Here is a 27,590-nt window from a genome sequence, read left to right as displayed (position 1 = left end):
ATTAAATATAGGAGTTGGAGCTATGTTTTACAGCTGGTCTCTTAGTCACCAAATTTAAACCACTTTTATATTTTTAAGCCACATAAACCAAAATCATTTCTTGAACCACCCATCCATCATTAACAGACAGATGTCTGCTGCAGCATGTTAAGATCAATATATTGGGCAACAGTCCAGGAAAATATAACTTTAATTAGATTGGATTTTTTTTGAGGCAGTTTTCCATTGACAAAACGTTCCCAGTTGCAGCCTGCAGTGAAGTAGGACTTGTTTAAATACATATATTTATATTTTATTTTTATTTGTGTTTTTCTAATAAGCATTCAATAGCTATGAAAATGTGAAGTTGAAAAAATGCTTCTATTGAGAGAAAAGTCCTGAGCAAGGAAAAAAAAAAGAGGAGATTCATTACGATGGGCTCTGGGAGAAAGCATGTCTCTTTTCAAGAAAACCCCTGACATTGCCATTTCCTTCTTCAGGCTGTAACTTGTATGCTTTCTGCGGAGCTCTTTTTGGGATAACCTCAATGATGACTCTGTTGGCTATCTCTGTTGACCGCTACCTGGTGATCACAAAGCCCCTGCAATCCATCCAGTGGACTTCCAAGAGACGCACTGCGCAGATCATCGCCATAGTGTGGCTCTACTCACTGGGATGGAGCGTGGCTCCGCTCCTGGGATGGAGTATGTTGTCTGCTCTCTCTCTCCTAGCATTCCCTGTGTGTTCTTTTAAGTCTTGCTTGGGGTGTAAAAAAGGAGTTTTCTTATCAGTCCTCACAAGGATGCCCTGCCACCACCTGATGGTTTGTTGTTGTAGCATGCATCTGCACCTACTGCACTGCACAAACGCCCTGCCCCCCTACACCCAGGATGTATTCAAGCAGAACAACCTGCAGATGGAGTATCAGGTATGTACCTGAGAGTTCTGTAGTCAGGACCTCCTCTCCATATGGGCACTCACTTCTCAGACCACATATATGATGTGTAGTTAGGCTGGGACAGCTCTTGAAGACCATGGATACAGGACAGGGGTTATTTTAAGCGCTTAGTGATGGGATCAGCACCCTCACTAACTTTGGGTGCATGTGTGAATAATGTGTTTCATGTATTCCATAGGTTCCTATGTGCCTGAGGGTTTGATGATATCCTGTACATGGGACTATGTAACCTACTCCCCTGCAAACAGAAGCTACACCATGATTTTATGCTGCTGTGTCTTTTTTATCCCCCTGGTAATAATATTCCACTGCTATTTATCGATGTTCCTGGCCATAAGGCGTACTGGCAGGTAAGAAATCTAGCTAAAAGAAGTACATATCCCTTTTGTGTAATAGAAGATTTTCTCAGTTTCTTTAGCTGCAGAAAAGCCTGAATCAAAAATTAGTCTGAACTGAAATTGAAAGCTATAACAGGAGAAATATTTTTTGCCGATTTAAAACTGGAATGGATGTATGAATTTCAGAGTAGAAGAAGAAGGCTCTGGTGTTTCTAATCTTATTCCACTAGTAATTAGTAGTAATTAATAGTACATCAGATAATTGTATTGAGTTATTTGTGTATTTCAGGTTTGCACTACAGGAAACAAAGTCCTTGTGAATTCCAATAGTTTTCAGCCTCAAGGGATAATAAAAAATGATGGGGAAATCATCTGCCTTTGAGCAGCTCTGTAAACATAACAGTCCTCATTTTTTTTTTTGACAGTTTTATTTAAGGCAGGAATCCCAAAAACCATCATGCTTCACTCAAGCTTCACAACTACATGCACTATATCTGGCTATGTTTGCTCAGATGATTTTCCCCAAAAAAGTTTTGGTCTATATTTGAAATGAAAAATCAGCAGGGTGTTAGATCTCTAAACTAACATCATTCTATCAGTTATCTTTTTGCTAATGAGCGCATGGCTTATCTTTGGTCTGATCCAACACCACCTGGTGCTGTGAGTCCTTCCTGCTGCTCCACTGTGTCATCAGTTCTGATGGCTTTTCTCTGGTCCTGTGTGCAGGCACTAGTTGAAATAATTTGGCTTTGTAAGACTAAATTCCGCTTTTATATGTACATTTATATATGTATAAAATTGAGTTCTTTCTGAACTCTATTTTTTGGCCTGTGTCTTGGTTTTTATTGTGTTCTGTGTAAGTGTACTTGATATCAAGTGAAGGAATGCATCCTGAAAACAATGGTGTTTTGTACACCTGTGGAGCACAGGGGACATAAGCTTTTTCTATGCCTTTTCCAAGGACAGGCTGGATGGAGCTTTGAGCACTCTGGTCTAGTTGACAGTATCTCTGGTCATGGAGGGATGTTGGAACTATAGATGATCTTTAAACTCCCTTCCAATCCAGACCAGTCTATGTTTCTATGATTCTACTCTACATTTACAGTGCACCAGCAGGGACTTTGTTACATTAATTACCAACCTGCTGGCTGGTAATTAATGTCTTCAGCCTGAAATGTATCTCTATTTAACAACGCTAATTTGTTGTTTCTATGCTAAAGTATATAGAATGTCTAACTGTATAAAACACTTTAAAATAAAATGTTGGGTATTTGGTGTGAGAATAGAATTTGATTTTTCACGACAAAAATATTAGGACTGTCTGTTGTACCTCCCATTGAAAATACTCTTAAATAAATAAATCTGCAGTCCTTGCAAGTGTTTGGGACAGGTTTCTCAAAACTGTCAGGATATTCCAGCATGTGTTACCTCATGAATTGGAATTTCTGCAAGATGTTCCTCCCTCAAAAAGGAGAAGACATAAGACTTGATTTTCCCATCCAGCTGTTCCTTTTCTTGCTCCACCTCTAAAAGCAACAAAGGGCAAGAGATACTAATTTCTGTATCTTTGCAAACTGAAGCCCCCCCTTGTGTTAGGGATAAGGACACAGCAGTCCTGTCCTGTAGTCCCAGGGGTTCTGGCTCAGTCTCACAGGCAAATGTAACACTTGCAACCACATTAATTAACTTCTATGTTTTAAATATCAGAGAAGAGGAGTTAGAGTTGTGAAATATGAAATTTACTTCATTTTGCATAATTCTGAGACCATAGTAGAGATGTTGCTTTTTCATCATCCTGCTGAAATATCTGCATTTTTCCCCCCTCACAGAGATGTTCAAAAGCTGGGGTCCTGCAGCCGGAAATCCTACCTCTCTCAGTCCATGAAGAATGAGTGGAAGCTGGCAAAAATTGCTTTTGTGGTCATCATTGTGTTTGTCTTGTCCTGGTCTCCATATGCTTGTGTCACCTTGATTGCCTGGGCAGGGTAAGTGGAAGAGGAATCCAAACAGCAGGGACAGTTTCCACAATCATATGCAAATATGATTAGTACTACCATCCATGTGAGGCAAATCTCCTTTCGAATGGGTCTAAAATAAGTGCTACATTAGAGGTGATATTTCATTCTTCACTATATCCTTGTGAATAAAGCCAGAAAAGGGATTATTTATCTATTCATTTTGAAACTATTATGACTTTTTAATGTTACTATTTGGTACACAATGTTTTCTCTCCCACATGATGCTTTCTTTGTACAAACTGGAGGAGTTACCTCTTTATCTCATAATACCCTCCTTCCTTTGATACACTGCTGTTCTTCCACCCATTCTCCACTCCAAAGGGACCTGGTGTTGTGTCAGTGCATGTTCTACTCTTCAAGGCTAGGTTGGATGGGGCTTTGAGCAAGCTCATCTAGTGAGAGATGTCCTTGCCCACGGCAGAGTTTGGGCTAGATAATCTTTAAAGGTGTCTTCCAACCCAAACCATTCTATGATACTGTGGTATTAATTGTGCTTATGCTGCACTGACATTGGTCACACCTGGCTGACTGTGGGAACTTGAAGTCTAATGGGAAATAATTTGTTTCAAACCCCTTCCAGTCCTCTCCTCCTTCTGCAGTGTTTGGAACTGAGTCACTGACACACATTACTATGCAGCACACATGCTGCTGCTGAAAGATTTTTTTTAGCTTTGATTCTTTTTTCTTTTCTATCACCGTTCACTTTTCCCAGATGGCCACAATGGGAGTTCTTTTGTTGGGGTTTTGGGCTTTTATTTGTCTATTGCAGAATCAGGGAAGACGATTCTTTGTGTTCCTAGTCATCGTAAATTATTTGCTGCATGTCTTTGATTTTCTCTAAATGAATGAAACCAAGTACGTGCTGTCAAATTCAAACCTTTCATCTGAGTAAAGAAATTACTTGAATGAATCAACTTTACAGGTGTATCTCTTATAAAAATATAACAGCACAAAACCAATTTAAAAGAGTAATATGTTTTAGTAATGTAGTATCCATGTAATCCATGGCATAGCTGTGTGTAATGTTTTTCTTTTGTTTTAGTCGAGGCAACAGCCTAACACCATATTCCAAATCTGTGCCAGCAGTTATTGCCAAAGCCTCTGCAATCTACAACCCCATCATATATGCAATAATTCACCCAAGATACAGGTATAGTAGTTATATAGGTATGTGTATAACTGTACATGCAAATGTGGATCTTTTACACAGAACAAACTACCCTCATTCCCTCAGCCTCACCCTGTTCAGTGCGTGTTCCTGTGCTGACCAGGCCATGATGGGCTCTGGGTGGTCAGACCCAGATGGTACATGGCAGCTCCGGATACGGCCTTGGGAGTGGCCAAAAGAGAACTGTCCCTCCCTTCACCTTTCCTCTCCCTTGGAGCCCTGCTCTGCTCTGTGGAATTGCACAAAACTGTGACTGAGAGGAGATGCTGCTCAGGTCACCTTTCATCATATTGGAGACAGCCACTATAGAGCACTCTCTAGGTAAAAGGTCCCAACCAGCAAGGCTCAAAAAAAAATCACATCCTTACTAATTTAAGCAGCTATATATGCATATGTTCAAGGTTTGGTTTTCTGAAGCATTTTTCAAAGAAATTTGAAACACTGGCAGCAAAAAAACCTTTATTTTATATACTTGTAACTGAGCTACTATCCAGCATACCTGTAGAATTTTTTCCAAGTCTTTCAAAACATAGCTACCACAACATGATCCTGTGTCAAAAGTTCTGAGAAAACACAGGGACGCCATTGTGGTAAATATGATAAATGTATAAATACCACTAGATGGCAGGGTTAGTCATCGGTATGAGGCTTTCATTTCACCCAAGCAGTGGAAAAGCTGCTAAATTCCATTGCCTGACAACTAGGACTTGGGACCTAGACGTTGAGTTCATCGTGTAGGATGTCAGATGCATGACAGTGTGGTTGTTAGAAAAGTGAAGGTTTCTCAGAAGGCTGGTTGAAACACGCCCAAAAAGAGTGAACACCTTTCACCCTATGATTCTATAGAATTATAGAATGGCTTAGGTTGGAAGGGACCTTAAGTATCATTAAATTCTCACTCCCTGCCATGGGCAGGGACACCTTCCACAAGACCAGGTTGTGGAAAACCGCATCCAGCCTGGCCTTGAGCACTTTCAGGGATGGAATATCCACAGCTTCTTTGGGAAGCCTGTTCCTGTGTTTCACCAGCATCACAATAAATTTCTTCCTAATATCCAATCTAAACCTTTCCTCTTTCAGTTTAAAGTCATTCCCTTCTTGTTCTATCCCTACAGGCATGCCCTTGTGAGAAGTACTTCTTCAGCTTTCCTGTAGCTCTCATTCAGGTACTGGAATGTGCTACGAGGCCTGCCCAGAGCCTTCTCCTTGCTGAACAGCCCAACTCCCTCAGCCCGTCTGCAGAGGAGTGGTGCTCCAGTCCTTTATCTTTACAGCCTCCTCTGGACTTACTGCTACAGGTCCACATTCTCCCTGTGCTGGGACCCCAGAGCTGATGCAGCACAGAGCAGAGGGGCAGAATCCTCTCCCTCTCCCTGCTGGCCACGCTGTTTTGGATGCAGGACATGATCCAGGACACGACTGGCTTTCTGGGCTGCGAGTGCACACGCTGGGTCGTATCCAGCCTCTCATCCACCAGCACCCCCAAGTCCTTCTGGGCAGGGCTGCTCTCAATCCATTCTCTGCCCAGCCTGTGTTTGTGCTTGGGATTGTCCTGACCCACATGCAGCACCTTGCACTTGGCCTTGTTGAATTTCCTGAGGTTCCCGAGGGCTCCCCCTCCAGCCTGTCCAGGTCCCTCTGGAAGCCATCCCTCCCTCCAGCCACACCACACAGCTTGGTGTCATCACCAGACTTGCTGAGGGTGCACCTGATCCCACTGTCCGTGTCCCCTACAGCGATGCTGAACAGGGCTGGTGCCAACACCCACCCTGAGGTCACCACTGGTCACTGAGCCCCACCCAGACACTGAGCCACTGACCACAACTCTTTGAGTGTGACCACCCAGCTGATTCCTTATCCTCTGAGGGGTCCATCTGTCAAATCCCCATTTCTCTATTTTTGAGATGTATTTTGTTTGAAAATGTCTGTTATCATAACTAACACCTTTCTTTATCCTCCAGAAACCATCTGAGATTTTTGAAATCTGCAGAGCATTTTAGTTTAGAGTAGGAAAATGCTTTGTTTCTGATGGGTTGCAGCAGTTCAGTGGGAAGTTTTGCTTGGCTGGCTGATGTGTTTAGGACCCATTATTTGTTTCTGAACCAAAGTTATTTTGTTCAGTTTATTATTTTTGCAAGGAACAGGTTGCCCAGAGAAGCTGTGGATGCTTCCTGGGAAGTGTTCAAGGTCAGATTGGATAGGGCTTTGAGAAATCTGTTCTAGTGGAAGGTGTCCTTGCCCACAGCATCAGGCTTGGAGCTAGATGGTCTTTAACGTTCCATCAAGACCCCTTCCAACCCACACCATCCTATGGCTCTGTGACAGTGAACTGCTTCAGTCAGTCTTTTTCCTATCAATATAGGTTTCCTACGACTGTTAAGAAAAAGGCAACAAATGTTTCAAACATTTTCTTAATAAGTATCTTGTTTTATCTTGTTTTATTATTTCCCCCCTGCTTTCTAATCTCTGTTTTTAGATATATCAACAAGAAAAAATTTTATGGACTTGTTGTGAAGACACTTCAAACACATGGGAGCAATCCAGTCAGGAAAAGAAGTAATGTTGGGTCCCTTGTGATCAATCAAGAATGCAGTTTCAAAACTGAAAAAACCCTGCAGTACACCAATAAGTCAGTTGATAAAAATATGTTGGCAGGACCAATTTTGCTTAAACAGTGAATAATGAATATATATGTTAAGATTATTGTTTCTGGATAATTTCCAAATCTTCTAATTATTCACATTATGCCTTGAAAGTAATTTATTCAAGCACAGATAAATGGGCCAGTCTGTTTAGGCCGAAGGGTTAAGGGTTTAAGCAGGGGCTAATTTGTCATTTTATATTGGAACTACTGAACCAAATTACATCTTAGTTATTTTCCAGAAAATAAGTATTTTCTAGTTTCTAGAAAGAGGCATCCAGAAATCAGGATCAAAAGTGTTCAGATCAGGCTCAATCCACTAGCAAAACAAGATGCTTTATTGCACAGAGAATTCCTGACACTGCATCTTAACATCCCAACAAAACCAAGCCTTTTCGTGGGGTTTCGTTACCATTAAACAACGGAGGGAAAAAGGTACACGATAATGAATGTAACTGAAAATGTAGCAGTGACCTCTGTGCTAGCACTTGGCTTCTAAGAACCGGTTTTAGAGTTGGTTATATTCCTCCTCATCTACCCATCCCCCTGCTCACCCATTCCCTACCAGCAGAAAGGAGAAAAACACCTCTCCCTAATAGGACTCAGAGGAAGTAACAAATGTAAGTGAGGAACGTACTCAAAGTTTTAATTGGTGAAATGCTCTTTTGTGGGGAAGAAAGCTTTCATGTCTTTAATAACTTGTGTGTTATCTCTATGTTCCACAATAACACATTGCTGTGTTAGAGTTATTGCCGAAACTCCTTTATATTTTGGAAGTTTTTGGTTTTGGAACCATTCCTTCATAGCAAACAGGAAATTCTGCAACTCCATGTTTCCAACTGGCTCCCGAGCACAGCAGAATTACACAAAAAATATTGGTTCAAAATTCCTACATCATAAATAATGAATAGTCACAAATAAATTTGAGTTGCAATATTTTTGAAAAAGTTGCTTGCAATTACTATATATTTCACTTTAGATGACTTTTATTTCAGATTATAGAAATATCATTAAATAAGTATTTCAGTTTATGCCTTTTATTTTGTGTATACAATATTAAAATTCCCTTCAAAATCTTTCTTCCCAATCAGCAAAATGTCTCTCAATAGTCCTCCCAAATATTAGTGAAATAGAAATTCTAGTCCCTCAAGACATTCAGAAATGTTCATGTGTTTTCCTTGAAAATTCACCTCCAGACATTTATTTCCTGAATCTCCATCATTAGGAGACCTCTGCACCAAATCCCATTTAATAAATGGGATTGTGTGTTTTACATTAACTTGAATTTGTCAGAGGGAAGTAGTGCAGCTTCTTAGCTGGGGATAAAAGCTGGCAACTGCTTTTCAGCACCAGACTGAGGTCTTCAGCCTGAAAGGAAATTTATGGGGGGCTTGACATTTTCTTGTGTCCTGCAAACCCTTCCTCAGGACTTTTTATTTTGTGCACAACATTAACCATCTTTTTTTACCCAGCACCCTGTAAGGAGCCTTCTGCCTCAAGCAGCTCAGTGAGCCCTACCTGATCACCAACAGGCATCTTGGCAGGATCAGGAATGATGGTGCAGGAGGCTTTTCTCAGTCCTCATCTCCAGAGTAGACACAGAGCTGCTGTTCACTTGCCTTTGAAATTACAGAGGAAAGAGATACAGAACTATTCAGAGTGATGATGATGCCAGATGTTGAGGTTTGGTTGTGATAGGTTCCTTTTTTCGATTACAAGTGAGTGACGTCATTTCATGATGCCAGAATCAGGTTTCTGAAATTTTAACATGAGTGATCTTTTGTGAGAATAGAAATGACGATTTAAAGTGTACTGGTTATTCAACAAACACGGTAGCTATAGAAGCAGAAGATTTTACAATATACATCTACTTGACTTGCATCTCAGTGTAATGTCAGTGTACTGGCATCCTCCAGCAATCTGTGGTCCCCTGCATCAGGTCCTTGCCATATGCCTTGTTGCTGTCTACTTCTTGACTTGTTTATTTAGTTTTTGTCCCTATTAGCTTCACCTGTTGGGCTGAAATAATGCACTGGGAAGGTGTTACACCAAATGAAGTGTTCTGATCAGCATTGCCCTTTGAGGAGAAAGGCCAGCTGGCATTGCTCTGGAGAGGCTCTTGGATACTTCTGTTCCTTGCAGGGAATTGTTAGAATCAGGAGAAATAGACTCACACAACCATGACTGAGATTATTATTTAATGCATAAGGCAGATTTGGGGTCTAGACTGTCCTTCTCCTCTATGCTTGTACAGTGTTAATCTTCAGTAGGAGTTTACAGTAGCTGCCATGATACAAGTAAGTAACAACAACTGATTCTTCTGGCCCTCTTCCTATTTCCTTGTTTCCACTCATTCTGTGCCTTTGCATAGTGGAGACCTTTGTACCAACTAGCCTGAAGGTTTCTGGATTAACATTTTAAATGAACCATGTGCAATCATGCTCTTCAAGCTATTTTCAATTCTTACCACTTACCTATGCAGCTCTTCTGTGTTTTGACACAAGGCCCAGAAGGACCTGTTATTTTCTTTTCAGCCTGTTCAGTTGTTTGCACCAGCTACCATGCTGTTTGCATGTAATTTTTAAGACCCCCTTAATCAAAACAGAAGCTGTGTTGAGGTGATGGAAAGAGACGGCATTTTCACCACATGAATTTCAGAGCTGTGTCTTCAGTTTGTCAGGTTTGGCATTTTTTTCTTCTCACATTTTTCCTCAGAAAAACCATCCACAAAGCTGTTCCCTGCTTGAGGTTTCTGATACGAATATCGAAGAATGACCTCCTGAGGGGATCCATAAACGAGTCATCATTCAGAACATCTCTCTGCAGCCACCACTCTCTTGCTGGAAGGACCAAGAGCACTTGTGTTTCCTCTGTTTCTACTGGAGAAGCTGTAAGTCATTTGTTGTTTCCATGAAAGAAAGTGAGTTTAACATTTCTCAGACTCTAAACAAGCAACTCTATAAATACATATTCAAAATTAGAGAAGAGAAAATGGAAGGAGAGTGTAACTAAATTTTTTGGTCATGTAAGGTCATTTCTGCAAAGCTGGAAGCTCCTGTATGATGATTTACAATCAGAAAAAGCATTCAGACCAGCATATCTGTGTGGCCTGCTGGGACCAAGGATGTTCAGATTAAGTCTTTAATGTGAACGAAAAAGAGCCATTGTCAGACACTCACTGTGTTACCAACTACTGGCTGTATTAGGTATCTCACTGGTCTGGAGGACAAGAAAACAATCTTCCATCCAAATCTTTATGACTTATCCCAAACCTGTCTTATTATTTTAAAAGATGTTCATTTTCTTTAGGATTCAAAATTTTTTATTTCTTCACCTGGATTTTAACCATGAGGAGTGAAAGGCTCCTGCCCCTAGAGCATGGAGGGGTGTTTTGTAAGAACATACTCCAAGCATCAGTAAGGCTGGAGACTGTGTGAGATAGAAACAAAAGAATACCTTGAGAGTCTTCAGAGCCTCTCTCAGTCACAAGAGGCTGGCCTTCCCTGCAGAGGTGCTGGGAAGGTGGCTCCTGGGGGGGTGGCAGCCATGGCAAAGTCTGGGCTGGGGCTGGCTCTCCTGGGGACCTGTGCTGCTCCCCCCTGGTTTGGGCATCAGACACCTCCCAGAGGTTTCACAGCTGCTGCCAGTGACATCGCACAAAATTATAAATTGTATATATACCTTTAGGTATAAAAAACTAAATTTTCTCCCATTACTCCTTTGATGCCACATGAAGTAATTTCAGCTGCATCATCCTAATCCAAGAACCTTTCTGTTCTTCACTGTTGGTAACTACTTGGTTTTGATTTGTTCAATGTTGGCAGGTTTGCGTGTATTTATTTGCATGTATAAATTGCATGTATTTCAATGTGGGTGCTGCTTAAATAGACAGGATAATGAGGGTAAGAGGCTTCTTAGAAGTCTCAGTTAAAAGCCCTGCTGTTAGCAGTGCATAGTACTGTGCTGTGCTGTGCTGAGCTGATGCAGCCAAAGGCAATTGTCCCTGGGGCAACTGACAGCTCAGTGCAGCTGTAGAGGTTTTAGCTGAAACAGCAGCTGCTGAAATAAAAACTAAGCTCGATGACTTTGGCATGACAGCAAGACTGACTGAAATTTTGGAATGCTCCAATAAAACATTGATGGGCAAGAAATGACACCAGGAACACTGTAAAAGATGCAGCTGTTGCCACCAACATTTTGCTCTGTGTGTTGCGTACATGTTAAGGAAGGGAAAAAACATATTTTTGAGTCATGCCAAGGAACATTTCATTCAAGGAGTTTTATTATACAAGTGAAGGGAAATAAACAGGTGGCCCACACATAGATATATGAGCAAGGTGATGCAGAAGAGTTATGCACTATCTTTCCACTTGTGTGAAGCCCTATCTGTCTGTCTGCCTGTCTGGCCTCTGTCTATCCATATCTAAAAGCTTGTGTTGGAGTGGAATGATCTCATCATTGATACTCAATCAAAAAGTCACCCCAAAGTAAGGGATGACAGACAGCCTCACCCCAAGCCTGAATATGGATGGCAATGTCTCATTTGTGCTTCATTACTGAAATGCTCTTAGAAAATTAGAGCAAAGCCCATTCACTGTCTCCCAGGTACTAATGGTAGTTTGTAGAATCAGTAAGCTCAGGCAGATTGAGAAGCCCTTGGTGTTCTGGATATTCTCCTGGGATGTATGCAAACATGGTTTTTGATCTGTCCATGCCCATGGTTTTCTATCAGCTGGTGGTCACACAGAATTCAACAAGACATATCAAACAGATTGATTGTATTGGCTCCCATCTTTAGAATTCAGATGCTCTGCAGGTATAAGTATAGCATAAGCACTGAGATAAAAAAAGGGTGGAAAACATCCTGGTGAAAAGACTTTAAATAAATTTTCATTATTTCCAAGTTGGTTTTATTTTGGGTCAGCAAGCAAAATAGTCCAGAGTAAGTGACAAGACTGAAAATAAAGCCTCTCCCCAGGAGTTTTGAGTGTGAGACCTATGTTAGAATAGCTTTAGTTTTCTGTGAATGTGCATGGGTTTTGTTAGAATTTGAGAACTCACAAGAATTTTAGAAAGGATGAAACTGTCTGATGTTCTTCCTCAATTTTTGATTAGACCTGGAGCAATGTAGAGCTCGACCCTGTAGAACCAGCTCAAGAGAAACTGAAGCCTCGCCGAAGTCATTCTTTCTCCACAAGTCTGAGACAAGAGAAGAGAGACCTTCTCCCAGAGACCTGCAGCTGCGATACAGCCACTGCTGAAAAGGTACAGAAAAAGTCTCAGCTGAGGACTCTACCTTTTAGTGCTAATCTTGCTGGAGTACGTCGTCTCTGGAATGATAATTCAGCCTTTATGCCCATCTGTAGGTTTTATTTAGACTGATTCCAACATCCTCTTTCTCCTTGCGGTTCTTTCTTTTCCTTCCTTCCTTCCTTCCTTCCTTCCTCCCTTCCTTCCTTCCTTCCTTCCTTCCTTCCTTCCTTCCTTCCTTCCTTCCTTCCTTCCTTCCTTCCTTCCTTCCTTCCTTCCTTCCTTCCTTCCGCACCTTCCGCACCTTCCGCACCTTCCGCACCTTCCGCACCTTCCGCACCTTCCGCACCTTCCGCACCTTCCGCACCTTCCGCACCTTCCTTCCGCACCTTCCTTCCGCACCTTCCTTCCGCACCTTCCTTCTGCACCTTCCTTCTGCACCTTCCTTCTGCACCTTCCGCACCTTCCGCACCTTCTGCACCTTCTGCACCTTCTGCACCTTCCGCACCTTCCGCACCTTCCGCACCTTCCTCACCTTCCTTCCTTCCGCACCTTCCTTCCGCACCTTCCACACCTTCCACACCTTCCGCACCTTCCGCCTCTTCCGCACCTTCCGCACCTTCCTCACCTTCCACACCTTCCGCACCTTCCTTCCGCACCTTCCTTCCTGTCTCCCTGTCTCCCTGTCTCCCTGTCTCCCTGTCTGTCTCTCTCCCTGTCTCCCTCCCTGCCTCCCTTTCTCCCTGTCTCCCTTCCTGCCTGTCTCCCTCTCTGCCTTCCCTCCCTTCTGTGTATGTGACAAATCAGAGTGTCAGTAATTCCTAATTAACTTTTTTCACTGATGTTTACCTGTTTTTGGAAAGCCAGCTCTGCTTATAGCTCTGAAGCTGCATTAAGGCATAGTCAATAGCATCAGATGTAAAAGGATGAGTTCTTTGCCTCTTAGCCTGTTTATCTACCCCAGCTTTAGTTCCTTCCATCACGGTCCTTGTGTCCATACTGTGGCAGTGTCCTTTTAGAGTAAAGTCAAGTCTGCAAAACAGAGTTTGACATGATAGAAGCCACGATTTTCCTTATTTTCAGTATACATTGAAATGTTTTATTTTTGTTGAGGGGGAAGACAAGAAAGAAACTCCCATTTCTCCCTAAGGGTGGGAGAGTCTGGCAGCTGCCACCCTTCCCTCACTGAAAGAGGAGATGGTGAGTACTCAGCGCATCCTCTGCGGATGCATCCCCCTCATTGGCCAAACCACTGAGGTTTGGTGTCCTGCTATGGAGGAGCACCCCATTCCCTGATGGGAGCAGTAGGTCACCCACGAGTCAGATTCTGCCAGATTGTAACACCAGTTCCCAAGTGAGTACTTGTATGGGTGGCACAGTGTCAGGCATACACCAGTGCTGCCTTTTCAGGGAAAGAGAGATGTGGCTTACAATCCCCTGTCTGTGGCTGGACTGAGTAGCACCCCCCTTTTTTGATGAAGGCATCTTTTCTTGGAGTTACTCAAGTGCATGTAGACCAAACACCTTGAGCAGCTAGAGCATCTACTTCTGTCCCCTGTACTCCCTTCAAGATCTGATGGTAATTCTCTAGAGACAGCATAGTTTAGAGCAAGAACTGCTCTGAAAATTTCCAGCCAACTGATGACCCAGTCCCTGCATGCTGTCCTGTCTTCTTTCATGTGTGTCATTAAGACCAAGTCCTGATAAACCTTGTTCTTTTCCTGTAACTGTTGTGAACAGTATTGGTGGAAAAACAATGGCTTCAAATGTAGTGTCAGGCAACATGGGCTCAAATCTACTTCTTAGTTCTGCTGCCTTCTGTCAGCAGCCAAGTGTGTCCTAGGTTATAGGCAAGTGGCAAAGGCAGGTTGTAAGCAAATGGCAAAGGGTATTGTCTCCAGGTTCTGGAGAAGCACTGGCTTTTGGTTTCACAAGGAAGCAGAAGGGAAGTAAATCTCAGGTGTTCTGCATAAACAGTTCAGTAATAAAATAAATTTATCTGTATCAAGGAATTTAGCAACTGTGTAGCCTACAAGAAGGTTCATGTGCTTTACATTGCCTTCGAAAGGCATCTCTTGAATTACTTTGGTAAATAACCCTTTAGACTTTCAGTGGCATTCACTGAGCTATGAAGAGTTTATTTACATTGAATGTTCAAGGCTTCATTTTCTTTTCTTACTGTTTTCAGCAGAGATTCCTGTGTGTTGTGAAGGTCCTTTGTTCATTGCAATGAAATGCAATTCATCACTATTATTACTGTCAGAATAAATATTTATTTGTCAAGCTCAGTTAGTATTTCACAATGAGACCACCCATTTATCCTCAAAAAAATAAACCAACAAAAAACCAAATCGCAACAAACCCTAAAGAAGAACCAAGGCATTTTTTGATATTTATTTTAAGGTTTTAATACTTACAAAACCACTCCATTGTGGACAAGCCAGTTAGTGTCCCAATGCTTGGTGCATTCCAAAGCACAAAAATGCATGTGACTGTTTTCTTTGCTGCCACAAAGATATGATTCAGCCCCATGACTTGCTTCAGTTATGATAGTAATAAACTTGATGTAGGCTGACACCTGGAAATTTAACATGGCAGTGAAGAGGTTTTTCTGAAAGTATTAAAATGTGGATTTGGATACTTGATTTCAAAGGAGAGTGGTCAAATGTCTTCTCTGCATCCAGGTTTTGTTTCAAGGGAATTACCAATGTGAAAACTATTAAATAAAACAGGGAAGTGGGTGTTGTGCCCACCAAGCTACATCCGAAAGAAACCTGTCCTTCTGTTGCAGTGAAAACAGCACTTGAAACAGGGAGGTGTGGTTTTGGAGTTGGATTTTTTCATTCTATTATTATCTTTGATATGGAAGAATGCACTTTTCTTCGCTGTCACACTGCTTAAACCTGTTTTTTAGGACAGTGTGCTTCCCTCCTCTTGGTAGGTAGAGCAACTGGAGAAATCATTATCAAGAGGGATTTGTGAATGATTCCTGTTTGTGGAGCAGAATGACACAAAACTATGGGAATTACATAGTAATGAAGTAAAACCTGACCTTTACTTTAAATTTTGGTGTAAGTCCTAGAAAGGACTTACAGCTTACCTCTATATCTGACACAGTGATCTTATCACTATTTTTTTTAAGGAAGCCAAAACTGATTACTTATGCCTTCCCTTGCCTGTGTATTTGAATATTAACAGATGCTTTCAAAGCTTACTTAGTTGGCTCTGATTTTGCATACTGTGCACAAAGCTTATGAAAAGAACACAGAGGCCTTGCCATCAGAACCAAGATAGAAATCAGAATGCTCTCAAGATAGGCAGATAAGAAATTGTTTGCAAAGTGAGTATTTATTGCATCTTTCTTGGAGAAAGCACTTTCCAATGTGTAAATGCAAGGCCATCAACTTCCCTGAGGTAGTATCAGCAGCCATCTGGGGAGTGGCAGAGATTGTCACAAGGTTGACAAAACTAGGAAAATAAAGAATGAATGTACTTGAATCTTATCTGTGAGTTCTTTCATAAGACGAGAGAGAAGTGCAAAAATCTAGTATCCTGATACCCTGAGATGTGTTAAAAATGAAGTAATACCATTATTTAATGATAAAATAAGTCAGATACAGGAATAAGCCTTTGTGGGGTTTTGTTGTTGTTGTTTGTTTTTGTTTGTTTGTTTGGGGGGTTTTTTTGTTTGTTTGTTGGGTTTTTTTGGTGGTTTTGTTTTGTTTTGTTTTGTTTTGTTTTGTTTTGTTTTGTTTTGTTTTGTTTTGTTTTGTTTTGTTTTGTTGGTTTTTTGGGTTTTTTTTCTTTTTTTCTCTTTTTTTTTCTTTTCGGTCTCTGATGACATTTGAGTACATCTTCTTTTGTTCCATTTAACATTCTGCTTTCCAAGCAGTACATGTTAGCACATCATGATTTTCCCTCAAGTTAATGATTCAAGTGTTTAGAAAATTGGCCTGGTGGCTCAGATATTCACTAGTGTCAATGAATATTTCAAATACTGTTTTCTGAAGCCACATGGTGTCTGACAATGCTAAATCTCATGTCTCCTCTCCAGGTTTCACTCTCCTCGAGCTGTTTGGAGAAGGTGCTTGGGCAGCCTGTCCTACCCAGTCCCTCTGCAGCACTTGTGAGCAGCTCCCTGAGAGCAACTTCCCTGCCTGTCAGATTGAATAGCAGCAGTGTCACCAGAGGAGACTCAAGTACTTCTCTTATGTCAGCTCAAGGAAGTCAAGTGAATGGAGTTGTGGATTCTGTCATTAGCAATGCAGTCCCTCGCATCATCATCATTCCTACCTCAGAGACCAATCTGTTTCAGGAAGAACTCGAAGAGGAAGAGACTGAATTATTCCACTTTCATGACAAAAAGAGCAATCTGCTGGACTTGGAAGGGCTTAGCTCATCCATGGAGTTCCTTGAAGCTGTTGAGAAATTTCTATCATGAGTTTGTCAAAAGAAAACTTTCCGGTAATTATTTTCTTGGCATCTTCCTCACTTAATTATACCAAATAACTGAAGCCTTGTAGGTTAGATCATCAGCTTTTTTTTTGTATGTTTATATGGTAGTCACTAGGCAGCCTTCAGATTTATCTTTGTCCAAACCAGCTCAGGCATGGAAACAGGCTTTCTTTCAGACTGTGCTGCAGGAAATGAGCAGTGGAAGATCTGGCAGCATGATCGAGTGGCATTGGTCAAGGAAGCTGCCTGAATTGTTGCCACTGATGGGGGTGCCAGCAGAAGGGAAAACGACTGACTGAGAGCAGGGTCAGCTGCTGAATGCTTCTGCTATCTGCGCATGGAACAGCATTCCTGTTTTGGCAGCTCTGCTCTGGACAGTGATGGGAAGCATAGTAAGACCACAGCTTCCACCAGCTCCAGAAGTAAGGCAGATGGCTACATGACCTCAACTAGAGTTTAATCAAATTATTCTCAGCATTGTTTTTGCTGTGTTTTTATATTTTAAATAGGCAGCTTGCTAAACATAAAGAAAGAAACTGGTGGCTTAAGTGACTGCTCCCCAGCTTCCAGTCCTCTAAGGTTTAATAGTATAAATCTGGATTTTACCTCAGCATTAGCACGGTCACCTAAATGTCAAGATGCAAGGTGCTATATGCTAAAACGTACACTACTGTAGAAGCATTCAGAGTACCTTCAGAATTACAGTCCTGATTAAATATGTATGTATCCTAATGAGTCTGTGATTGAAAGGGTGAATGCTCACAGCTGGTTTGACACGTCATTGACAACAATAAAGCCTTGGCTGCTGTATATCATTTGTATGTTCAGAGGAGGTTCCTCTCATCTCCTCTAAAACGAACCAGCAGATGACTTTTACAGGTCACTTACCAGAGGCCTTCAAAGAGGGTAAAACATCACCTTGGGGATAGAACCACATTACTGTGGTGTTTGCTACAGGATCTGCACTTACATCATTATCTGTGATTACTACTTGTGCTCATTTTATCTGTGCTCCACATTATGGCTCAGGTTCACAGGATTCTCTTAGCATTTTATTCCTAACTGCACTCTTGCTGTTTTTACTCATTTTCCCATTGCTTTTTATCTTCCCTTTCAAACACGGGTAACAAGTTGAGCTACATTGTTCTTCACATAAATCAGTATATATTAGTAGAAATCAGGTGCTTCTCTGGATATAATAGTGCAAATATTTGGTCCAGGGAGACTAACCACATTCAGACATTCAACAAGAGAGTGAAAGTTTATGTTCATAATCTCAGTTTATTTTCTTGGCTGTATCCTAGATTGTGCAGAGACCGCTGAGAGAATTTCCAGGTTTTGTGTATTACACTGGCTGATCTTGGAAAGTAATTTCACTTTGCCTGTTTTCCTGATGCAAAAACCAGATGGGAAGTGTAGAAGTGTTTTTAATTACTTGTTTCATTACAAAACAAAAGGCAACAAAAATCTTGTTTGCAACAAGCTACACAGGAACACCACAAAAGAACAAATGAAAACCCAGAGCAGCACAGGAGAGAGAAGAATGCCTCCAGACTTGAACACTTGAGGCTCTGCAAGGTGCTAGACCTTTGAGAGGACTGAGACACTTGCTTTTGATGTAGGCTATACAATTTTCACATGAAGAAAAAAAAAGGCACTGGTGGGACACAGAGGAAATTGCTGTGGCAGGTTGCCTAAGGCAGTGCTGACACTCTTAATGCTGCTATTATTTGAGGTGCTCTTTTGTCTAGAGACCCTCATATTTCCTATGGTGCAGGGAGGAAATCAGGGGTGGAGCCCCATCATGCTTATGGGTGCCTGTGTGTAGCTCTGGAGTGTGGTGCTGGGGGACCAAGGCTCAGCTGGGGCAGCACCAGGCTGCGGTTTCTGCAGCCAGGCTGCCAAAGCCTGTGCCCACTGAGTGCCGAGTTTTCTGATGGAGCCAGGAATCATGCCAAGGTCATCTACAACGAACTCAGCAATTCCAAGGGCAATTCCTCCATTTGAGGACTGGCACAGTGAGCAGACAGCACAGGGCAGCTGCCGGGGACTGGGACAGGGACGTGCTCACTTGCAGTTCCACAGTGCCAGGTTTTCATCCATTGCATAGTTTTGGCCACAATGTAATCAAATGTTAATTATGTATTATATTCATGGGAAATGGGACAGGCTTAATCCTAGGCTAAACATACTGCCCTGCCATCTCGGATTCTTGTCCTTTTTTTTTGCTGAACCTGCTCTCTCAGATCTTTTTTTCTACACTAACTGTGCAGTCAGTGACCTTACTTCTTCTTGCATTTAATATTCTCAGCTGCTGTATTTTTTTTCTTCTTGAGCCAGATGTTAGGAAGCCAGATATTCTTTCAAGGCTTCCAAGACTTAGACTTGACTTTTACTACTGTAATTACTCCAAATAATACTAGAAAATGCATTTGGTGTTCCATGTTATAAAAACATGGAGTAGATATTGCACTCAGATTATGACAGGATTATACTAGGGTTATTATACTAGGAAGACTGTAGACAAGGTATTGCTGTAGGTTTGGGAAGGATGAAGAAAGGAAGACCCGAAGTCATAGTCAACAAATTCCTCCGTATGTGAAGTTTTGCATTCTACCTGTTAGCCTACAAGAAGGCTCTCTAGTGATCTCTTGTGTGTGTTTGGTACTCTTACTGTGCTGGTACTGTGAGCGTGTCTCAGCAAATTAGCAGGCTTGAGGTATGTGCAAACAATGTTTCACTTTTATGCTGTTAGTGTCATACACTGTTAGTACCATTGCTTTGGAAGCTACTGTCAAGATTATTGCTTATTTAAAGTGATGCAGGCTAAAATGCCAAATAGTATAACAGTAGAGAGATAAAACATAAAGTTGTATGAAATATCAGATAGACTTACTGCAGTCACTGTGAGACTTTTGTAGAAACATCCATCACAGAGCAAATTAGTCTCTAATTGAATACCACAATGCAGGAGAATTTTGTAAGCCTCTCTGTTGCCACATTAGAATAGATGGCACATAAAATGTACACTGATTAATGTTGCTTCTCATTTCACAAAGGAATGTATTGGTTCACTCAAATGGAATAAAAATTTCTTAGGAGTTAAACTGAACTATCCATTGTTTGTTTTTCTTATTTAATCATTATTTTTGGAGCCAGGAGGAGAAATACGAAAGCTGAGTCAAAGCTTTTGAAACCTGTATTCTGATCCAGTTAACAGGAAGATACAGATACATATATATATACATATATATACATATATATATATATATATATATATGACTTTATTTCCAAGTAATTTAGACTGCTCACGTGCAAGCACTCACCTGCTTGAGTGCATAACATGTAAATTTAGATTTCACTGGCTTGGTAAAGCCTGAAGTTGCGCAGCTAATTTTGAAATACAATGAATTCAACTGGGATGCCAGCTATCAGGTGAACATATCTGAAAAAAATTAGCAAAAGTCAATACATCAAAACTCCAATAGCAGACTTTGATCTTTGTCCTAAATTTGTATGAAAGTTAATGAGTAATTGTTTGTTGCTCCTAAAACTCTATATAGCACAATTATAGGATGTGTTCCAGTGTTCTTAAGTAACAGAAAATCCAGACCACAAGTGTAAACATTTTCTTTTATCATAGACAATGGTATTTTTAATAGTTAAATCAAAGGGTAGATAAAGTTTCCAAATAAGAAAATGTACATACTTGAATCTTAATGAATCTTGCAGCTTTGAGCTGGTATGAAACATGCCCTAATACAAAGTTCTTCCAGAAAGCTCACTCAGTTCCCAGACATCCACCCATTTCACTCCTTTCAAGGGACACACTTGAAGAAGAACCTGTTGACACCCCCTGACCTTATTTGGTTTTAATCACGTTTTTTGGGTGTATTTCAAATCTTTCTGGGTTTGATCCGCTTTATTCGCAGAGACTTAATTTCCTCTGCTCGTCTGTGTTTAAACCAGATCATAATTTTTCTCTCTAGCTTAAAATAAAAAAACAGCAGTAGAAAGTTGCACCACCCCTAGGGATGGCATTTTAGCCCTCGTGGCAGCAGCAGCAGCAATCCTAACACCAGGACAACACCAGAGAGCTCACAGGAGGACAAGACCACAGCCAAAAGGTAGGGATGACATGTACAGGCTGCAGATGGATGCAGCCCCAGGGGATGGGGGCTGAGGGTTACACAGCAGGAGTTTGGGGTTACAGGACACAGCAGTAGGTCTGGGTACAGACAGGGCAGAGTAGTTAGGGACCAGATTAGGGTCCAGGGGCAGGGTCCAGGCTCCAGAGCCAGGGGTCAAAAGCCAGGGGTCAAAGATAAAGGGGTAAAGGGTAAGGATCTAGGGTTGGGCATAAAATGTCAGGGCTCAGAGGGCAAAGGTTGGGGGTCAGGTCGGTGATGTGATGTGCAAAAATGGGAAAATACTGCACGGTAAATACTCTCATTTTGAATTTCCTTACTTTACCCCCAGTCCTTGGTTTTTTGGGGGATTTGTTTTGGTTTGTTTTTACATCTGCTCTTTACTGTTTCTCTGTGCAGGTTATCCTTGATATTTTTTGTCTGGTTCTTTTACAAATACATGAAAGCAAAGCAAGTTAGTGGGGAGATGAAACTTGAGTAGCTATTATGCAGTGGATTCCTTTTTCACATAGGAGTAATCAAAACTGCATACAGTGCTTAGGTTCAGCAAGTGCATGGACCAGGTGACTGCAGGATGAAGCCTGGCAAGGTGAAAGCAGTAAAGATGCATCCCCTGGTTCATCTCAACACAAGCTGATGATCAGTTCTTGCTCTGCACCTCATCCACAGCCTCAGTCTATAATCACTGTTCCGTCTGCACCTAGAATGGACAAGTATTTAGGTGAAAAGTTTGCTGCTGAGATGCCTTTGTTGTACATGTCACTTTTACCCACATATTAACATACACTATGGTTTACTAAGAGTTCAAATGTCTGCTCATATATTTTACTGGCTTTGTGGTGAGTCTGTATTGCACTCTGGTTGTACTTATTGGTGCCGCAGTTGTAGCTGGACATGTAGAACTGCAAAATGCAAAGTCAGGTGTAAATCCACTGTTACTTATTTTCCCCTGTGCCAGCACGAGGAGATGACTGTGTGCCAGAAATCCTGGTGCCAATATTTCGTGGTAAGATCCCTGAGAGAAAATTTCTGTAGGGATTAGTGTGTTATTCAGTATAGTGACTTTTTTACTCTGAAACATTTTTGCTCTGTATTTGTAGTTATGTATCATGTAGGCATTTTAATTGAAAAGGTCAGGTGCATTCTTCACCTTAAAGCAAAGCTCCAGAAGACCGTTGTTATCTTCAGGACCTTGCTTGGGACTGAATCAGACAGACATAGGCAATAAGAGGTGAGGAGATGGCCTGCTGCTGTTATCAGTGGTGCATGGTTCTTGGGGGGATGCATCCCAGCCTTTTCCCTCCATGCTGAGGAGCAGATCTGTTCTCCTGGAACAGCCAGACATGTGCTAGTGGGTGCCATATGAAATTGGTATTTTCCAGACGTCTATAGCGAACTCAGTGTGAGTAGATTTTCCTGGGGACAGCAGAAGATGTCTCCCTAGACTTTCTCCTTGCCAAATTTCTTATTCCTTTCCTCTGCAAGCAGGTGGCAAATCTCTTCAAAGGAACAGATGGATGTATTTAACATTAACGACTAATTTTTCCAGGCGTGTTCTTGGAAACAAATGATCCCTATTTCCTGAGATGGAGAAAAAAAAATTCCAGCCCAGAGCAGACTACAAGTGTGGAAAATGTGAAACTGAACACGCTAGAGTAAATGCAAAACAAATGAAAACAGCAGCTTAGAGTGGAAACTGTTGATCCACCAGAAGCAACAAAGGGCCAATTCTATCTTCATAAAAGATATAAAAAAGCTGTATCCAAGCAATTAATACAACCAGTCTTTTTGCCTAACCCCATCTATGGACAATCCAACAGAAGTGAGCTCAGAGTCACCAGCAACTTTTTCATGCTTGAGTCGCTGTGACTGTCTGCACACTGGTATGTGGAGAAAATGGGAATGAAAAGTTTCTCTTACAGGACCAAACTTCATTCACCTTGTTAAATACAGCAGAAGAAGACTGAGGGGGATGTGACTACTCCATTTACTCATGGGGGATGAAAAATAAGATATTCAAGTGAAGTGTCAGTGACAGCCATCAGAGTCTAGTCTCAGACACTGATTGCTCCAGTAGAACAATAATAAATTCCTTAAAAGCACAAATACCCACAGAAACAAACCCTGTTGTTAAAAATGTCTTGAGATTATTTGCTCATGGTTTTAAACAGGCTGACATTGTTTTGAGTCTCAGTGCACGTGTATGACTATGTGTGACTGTCAGGAGAGCGCACAAAGTAGGAGTCCTGCTGAAGAAACACAGTAAATTTCCTGACAATGCACAGCCATTGAACAAGGAACTGCTTCTGATTGGTGAGGAGGAAAATTGCCAAGAGACCAGTAGGATTTCTGTTATCCTTTCTGTAAACTTTAGTGGGAAAATTGCATGTCCCCTAAGGTATTTTGTAATGTGGAAATAACTTGAACTTCAGCTGCCTGGCAGGGCTGAGCCTGTGTTGTGCTGTATTTCCCTCTTTGTTGTCATGCTACCCAAAAGTCACATACTTTTCTGGGGCTGAGAATTGAGCTGGTGTGGCCTTTTCCTCCTGGCACCAAATTATCTTTCCATCACAGTATAGTGTAAAACCTTATTTTGCTGCATCAGAGCCCAGCAGCAAGTGTTGAACTCCTTGAGAAACACCTGGGGCTCTCTCCTACATACCTTGTCCCCCCAGACTTCAGTCTGCCAGATGTGCTAGTCTACGAGGCCAAGAGAAATGGGCAAGTGGAAAAAAGACTTCTGTACTTTTTCAGGATTTTACTATCTTGCCTATTTTGGGAGTGACTGGAGTTGTTGGGGGTTTTTCCTCCCTTTTTTTTCCCTCCTCATTGATGCTTTGGCATGCATCCCTACTGGCACAGGATGCTTACTCAGAAAGTCTTTGGTTTTGTGCTGGTCTGATTTATTTTCTCTATGAGATGATTTTTCCTGGAGCAGCTTCTGAGCAGTGGTGGCAGATGGTCCTTCATGACTGGGTTGTCCTGCCATACTCTGGTGCTGCTGATACACCAGCACATTTGCTTCTGGGTGAAGCTCTTCCTCTCCAGCAAAAATTAACAACTAAAATTTCCAGAGGAGAAACTCCCATGGCATGTTTCTGTTTTGACTGACATGCTGTTTCTAAACTTGTAGGTAGGTTTTAACCACCCTGCAAAGTCTGATGGTTTGCATCTCTTTTCTTCACATGCCTCTGCTTCAGAAGAGGCTGTTGTGCACTTCCAGAACATCACTGCTGTTAAAATACTGACAACTCCCATACCACAGAAAAATCAGCAGTTTCAATACCCAAGCTAAAAAAAGGGAGAAAATCAGCCTGCAAGTGGGAATCAATGGATATCAAGGTAACAGGCAGGTGATAAGGAAATCCCCTCCATTGTGCTCCAAAAATCTATTCCTGGACTCCAATGGACACAGTAAGGCTTAGGAAAAACCACCACAAACATTCAAGCTAGACTCTTAACATTTTCATCAAACTGGGTAAAAATGCACAGGACTACCACAGGGAATTTTCATGAGCTGACCTTTTTTTTCAAGCTTGTCTCTCCAGCCTTAATAGGTAGAAATAAGATTTTGTTGCACAGAAAAATGAAAAACAACCAAAAAACCAAACCAACAAACAAAAAAACCCCAAAACCAAACCAAACCAAAAACAAAAACAAAAACCCCATAAAATCAAAAAAACCCCAAAACAAAACCACAAACAAAAACAAAAACAAAAAACCAAAACAACCCAAACACACACACCAAAACCAACGGTCCAGTTGAGTCAGTATCTTGCCTCCAACAGTGGCCAGCAATAAATATCCACACAGAGAAACAAAAAAGGTACCAATACTTTCCTGCTCTGCTCTCCCAGAACTTCTGGTGATTCTATGCCAGAAATGGTATTTAATAAGATTTCACAGACCTCTTTCCTTCCATAGATTTATGAAATCTCTCCTGGGACTTATGTGAAAGCCTAGCTATGAAAACATCCCACAGGCTCTGCAGTTAATTGTAAGTTGCAAAAAACAGAGCTTTACTTTGCTTGCAATTTCATTCAAGTGCCCTTCAGTTGTTGTGGGGTGGGGGAGAATGAATGATCATTGCTTCATGAGCAACTTCCTTGGAGCCCCCCTGGGTCTGCACTATCTCCACTCATCATCTTCTCTCACAGCTGAGTGTCCCACTGTCCGTCTGAATCCAGGAGCTCCAGCCCCTTGGCACAGAAACACAGTGAAACCACTGAATACCTCAGGTGAACTGCAAAGCTGCTCCGGCTGCTCATCCCAGGAGGACATCCTGTCATTTGCCCTTGCCCTAGACACCCTGGTCTGGACCTTTGCCTCTTCCTCTCCAACCCTAGAGTATCCCTGCCCTTATGACAGCATTCCTTTGAAGCTGTGCAAAAGTCTGAAAGACTCGGAGCAGAGACGTGATGTGTTTACAGTTGCAGAGTATTCACAAAATACTTACAGACTATATTTAAGCAGTTGGCAAGCACTGTGAGGAGTAACCTATCAAGAGGCTATCTCCCAGATCTTCTGAGAGGAAAGAAAATGTTAATTGTCCTCTTTTTACATAGGCAGAGGCTGGGATGAAGTGTGAGCAGACAGTAGCAGTGTTGTGGCAGTCTCCTCCTCTCTCCAGCCCAAACCCAGACACTTCACACTCCCCGAATGCAGGATGTGGTAAAAATCACTGAAATATCTCTGTTTCAAGGGTATGTATTACATCAGAGATACAAAACAATCCCCTAGATCCAAGCAGTGCAATAACTGAAATTTTGGATCCCAACTGGGGTCCAAGTTTTGCCACTTAATATTTCTATCTGTATAATATAGTGAATCTCAATGACAGATTCAAATGCACAGCTGTAATTGTCACCAAAGCATATGCCTGGGACCTTCTCCAGGAATCATTAATAAAAAGCAGGCACTGAATTAATATAATCCTCACACCTTAACCTGGCATGCCTTATGGAAGTAACCAGAAATTATTATAAACATTGTATTTCTAAGGGTAGGGTTTCCAAGTCTTGTCTCTCAAAGAATATAATTTTTTTAATAAGCAGTTTGGAAGAAGTGTTGCCCATGATTCTGTTCCAGCCTACAGGATGTTTTAGTAACTGAAATGTCTCGTCTCAGTATTTTCAAACACTGGCAAATGACAGTGAAAGTCCCAGCATCTTGTGAGTGTGCCACATAGAAAAAAAAACCTATTATAAAAATACTGTTAGAAGATCAATATTATTCTTATACTGTCTTTGAAGGGAAACCCCATGGAGGCTCAGAGGGCTCTCCCAAAGAAGTGAGTGAGTCAGGTCTTTCCTCACACAGGCTGGAAGGAGGGAAAGGCAGGGGGAAACTGCTCTATTTTTAGCTGCCAGAGACATGCAGACCTCATGGTGATGGGGAGCTGATAATTACATAAGAAGTCACACCAACCTTTGCTATTTAGGTCTCTCTGGCCTCTTCCTTATCTCAAGTGCCGTACTAGCAGTTCCCACTCTGAATATCCGTAATCAAAATATAACGTGTTTTCCTGGAATCCATGACATGAAGTAATGGGCTATTTTACAGCATCTCCTTTCCGTAGGCTGTTCTTTTTGGCTAATGATTACAGCTAGGCGCTGCTGCCATGGCTATATCAGTATCACAGCATCTCCTGTAGCCCCACCAGAAATCTGTGAGGTGAGTAAAAGAGAGTAATCTACCCTTACTGGGGAGGAGGAGTTGTGTTTGAACAGACTTTAATAATACTTATTATTATTATTATTATTATTAATAATAATAATAATAATAATAATAATAATAATAATAATAATGGCCTCACATTATTTCAAACATTGTGGTTATTCCCTCCACCCTGCTGCTGCCACCCCTATTGAGGAGAAGCGTTTTACACAGAAAATGCACCTATAAAAACCTTTCAGTCACTAATTTCAGCTTCTGTAGCTGGATGCATCCTGCGTGCAGTCCTGCTGCTATGGCCCAAAATGCACCCATCTATGCATCAGGTGGCTGTCTGCAAAGGCAGGCAGGGAGAGCCCTGACTTTAGTCCCTCCTTTTCCACATCGAGGGTCCTTCAGGTATGACTTCAATTTCTCGTGAGTAATTTAGAGATTTTCGTGACATGTCTGAATAGCTGTGTCCCACTGAGCCCCTCTCTGCACAATGTTCATCACAGGTGTCTCCATGCCTGTTTCATGGTTTTTTTGCCAGTAAAACCAGTTTTTCCCAGTTCCACTACAAGCCAAAGAGGGAGGCAGTGGAAGCAAGAAGGCTGGTTTATAGGTAGCGGGCAAGGGAAGCTGTAAAACCCTTTAGTGGCAATGTATCAGGAAAAACAACATACCTTACTGCATTTTGAAGCAATGATATTTTTTACAAGTATAACCTTTTATTTTCTTGCTGCTCCAAAGCACTGGGAGGAAACAAGCCCATTAAAAAGGAGGCTGTGCCCTGCAGCTCCTGGAATGTCCTGTGCCATATGCCACAGGGGTGTTCTTGGATTTCAGGTGTGCAGAGGCTATATCCAGCTCCTGGGCACCAGGGTGAATGGAAACGCTTCTCCTCACATTATTAACACAGGGCTAGATTCCAGCTGTCTAAATGCAACCAATTGGTTGAAAGTTTGAGAAGAAACCATAAA

General features: G+C 41.7%; 1 protein-coding gene across 1 annotated transcript in view; it reads left to right on the top strand.

Annotated features, from left to right (window-relative positions):
• LOC134564463 (melanopsin-like) overlaps nt 1-19,899 on the top strand; it is a 42,599-nt gene extending 22,700 nt beyond the window's left edge. The window contains exons 4-10 of the mRNA XM_063423321.1: nt 480-683; nt 1,116-1,287; nt 3,105-3,260; nt 4,336-4,443; nt 9,818-9,992; nt 12,218-12,367; nt 16,407-19,899. Of these exons, the coding sequence (XP_063279391.1) occupies nt 480-683; nt 1,116-1,287; nt 3,105-3,260; nt 4,336-4,443; nt 9,818-9,992; nt 12,218-12,367; nt 16,407-16,793 (1,352 nt within the window). The 3' untranslated portion in view covers nt 16,794-19,899. The remainder of the gene's footprint in view (nt 1-479; nt 684-1,115; nt 1,288-3,104; nt 3,261-4,335; nt 4,444-9,817; nt 9,993-12,217; nt 12,368-16,406) is intronic.
• Nucleotides 19,900-27,590: the final 7,691 nt, after the last annotated feature.

The sequence above is a fragment of the Prinia subflava genome, chromosome Z (genome assembly GCF_021018805.1).
Source record: "Prinia subflava isolate CZ2003 ecotype Zambia chromosome Z, Cam_Psub_1.2, whole genome shotgun sequence".
Classification (NCBI taxonomy): Eukaryota; Metazoa; Chordata; class Aves; order Passeriformes; family Cisticolidae; genus Prinia; species Prinia subflava.
Note: the sequence above shows the minus strand (reverse complement) of the source record. Positions and strands in the feature narration are given on the sequence as shown.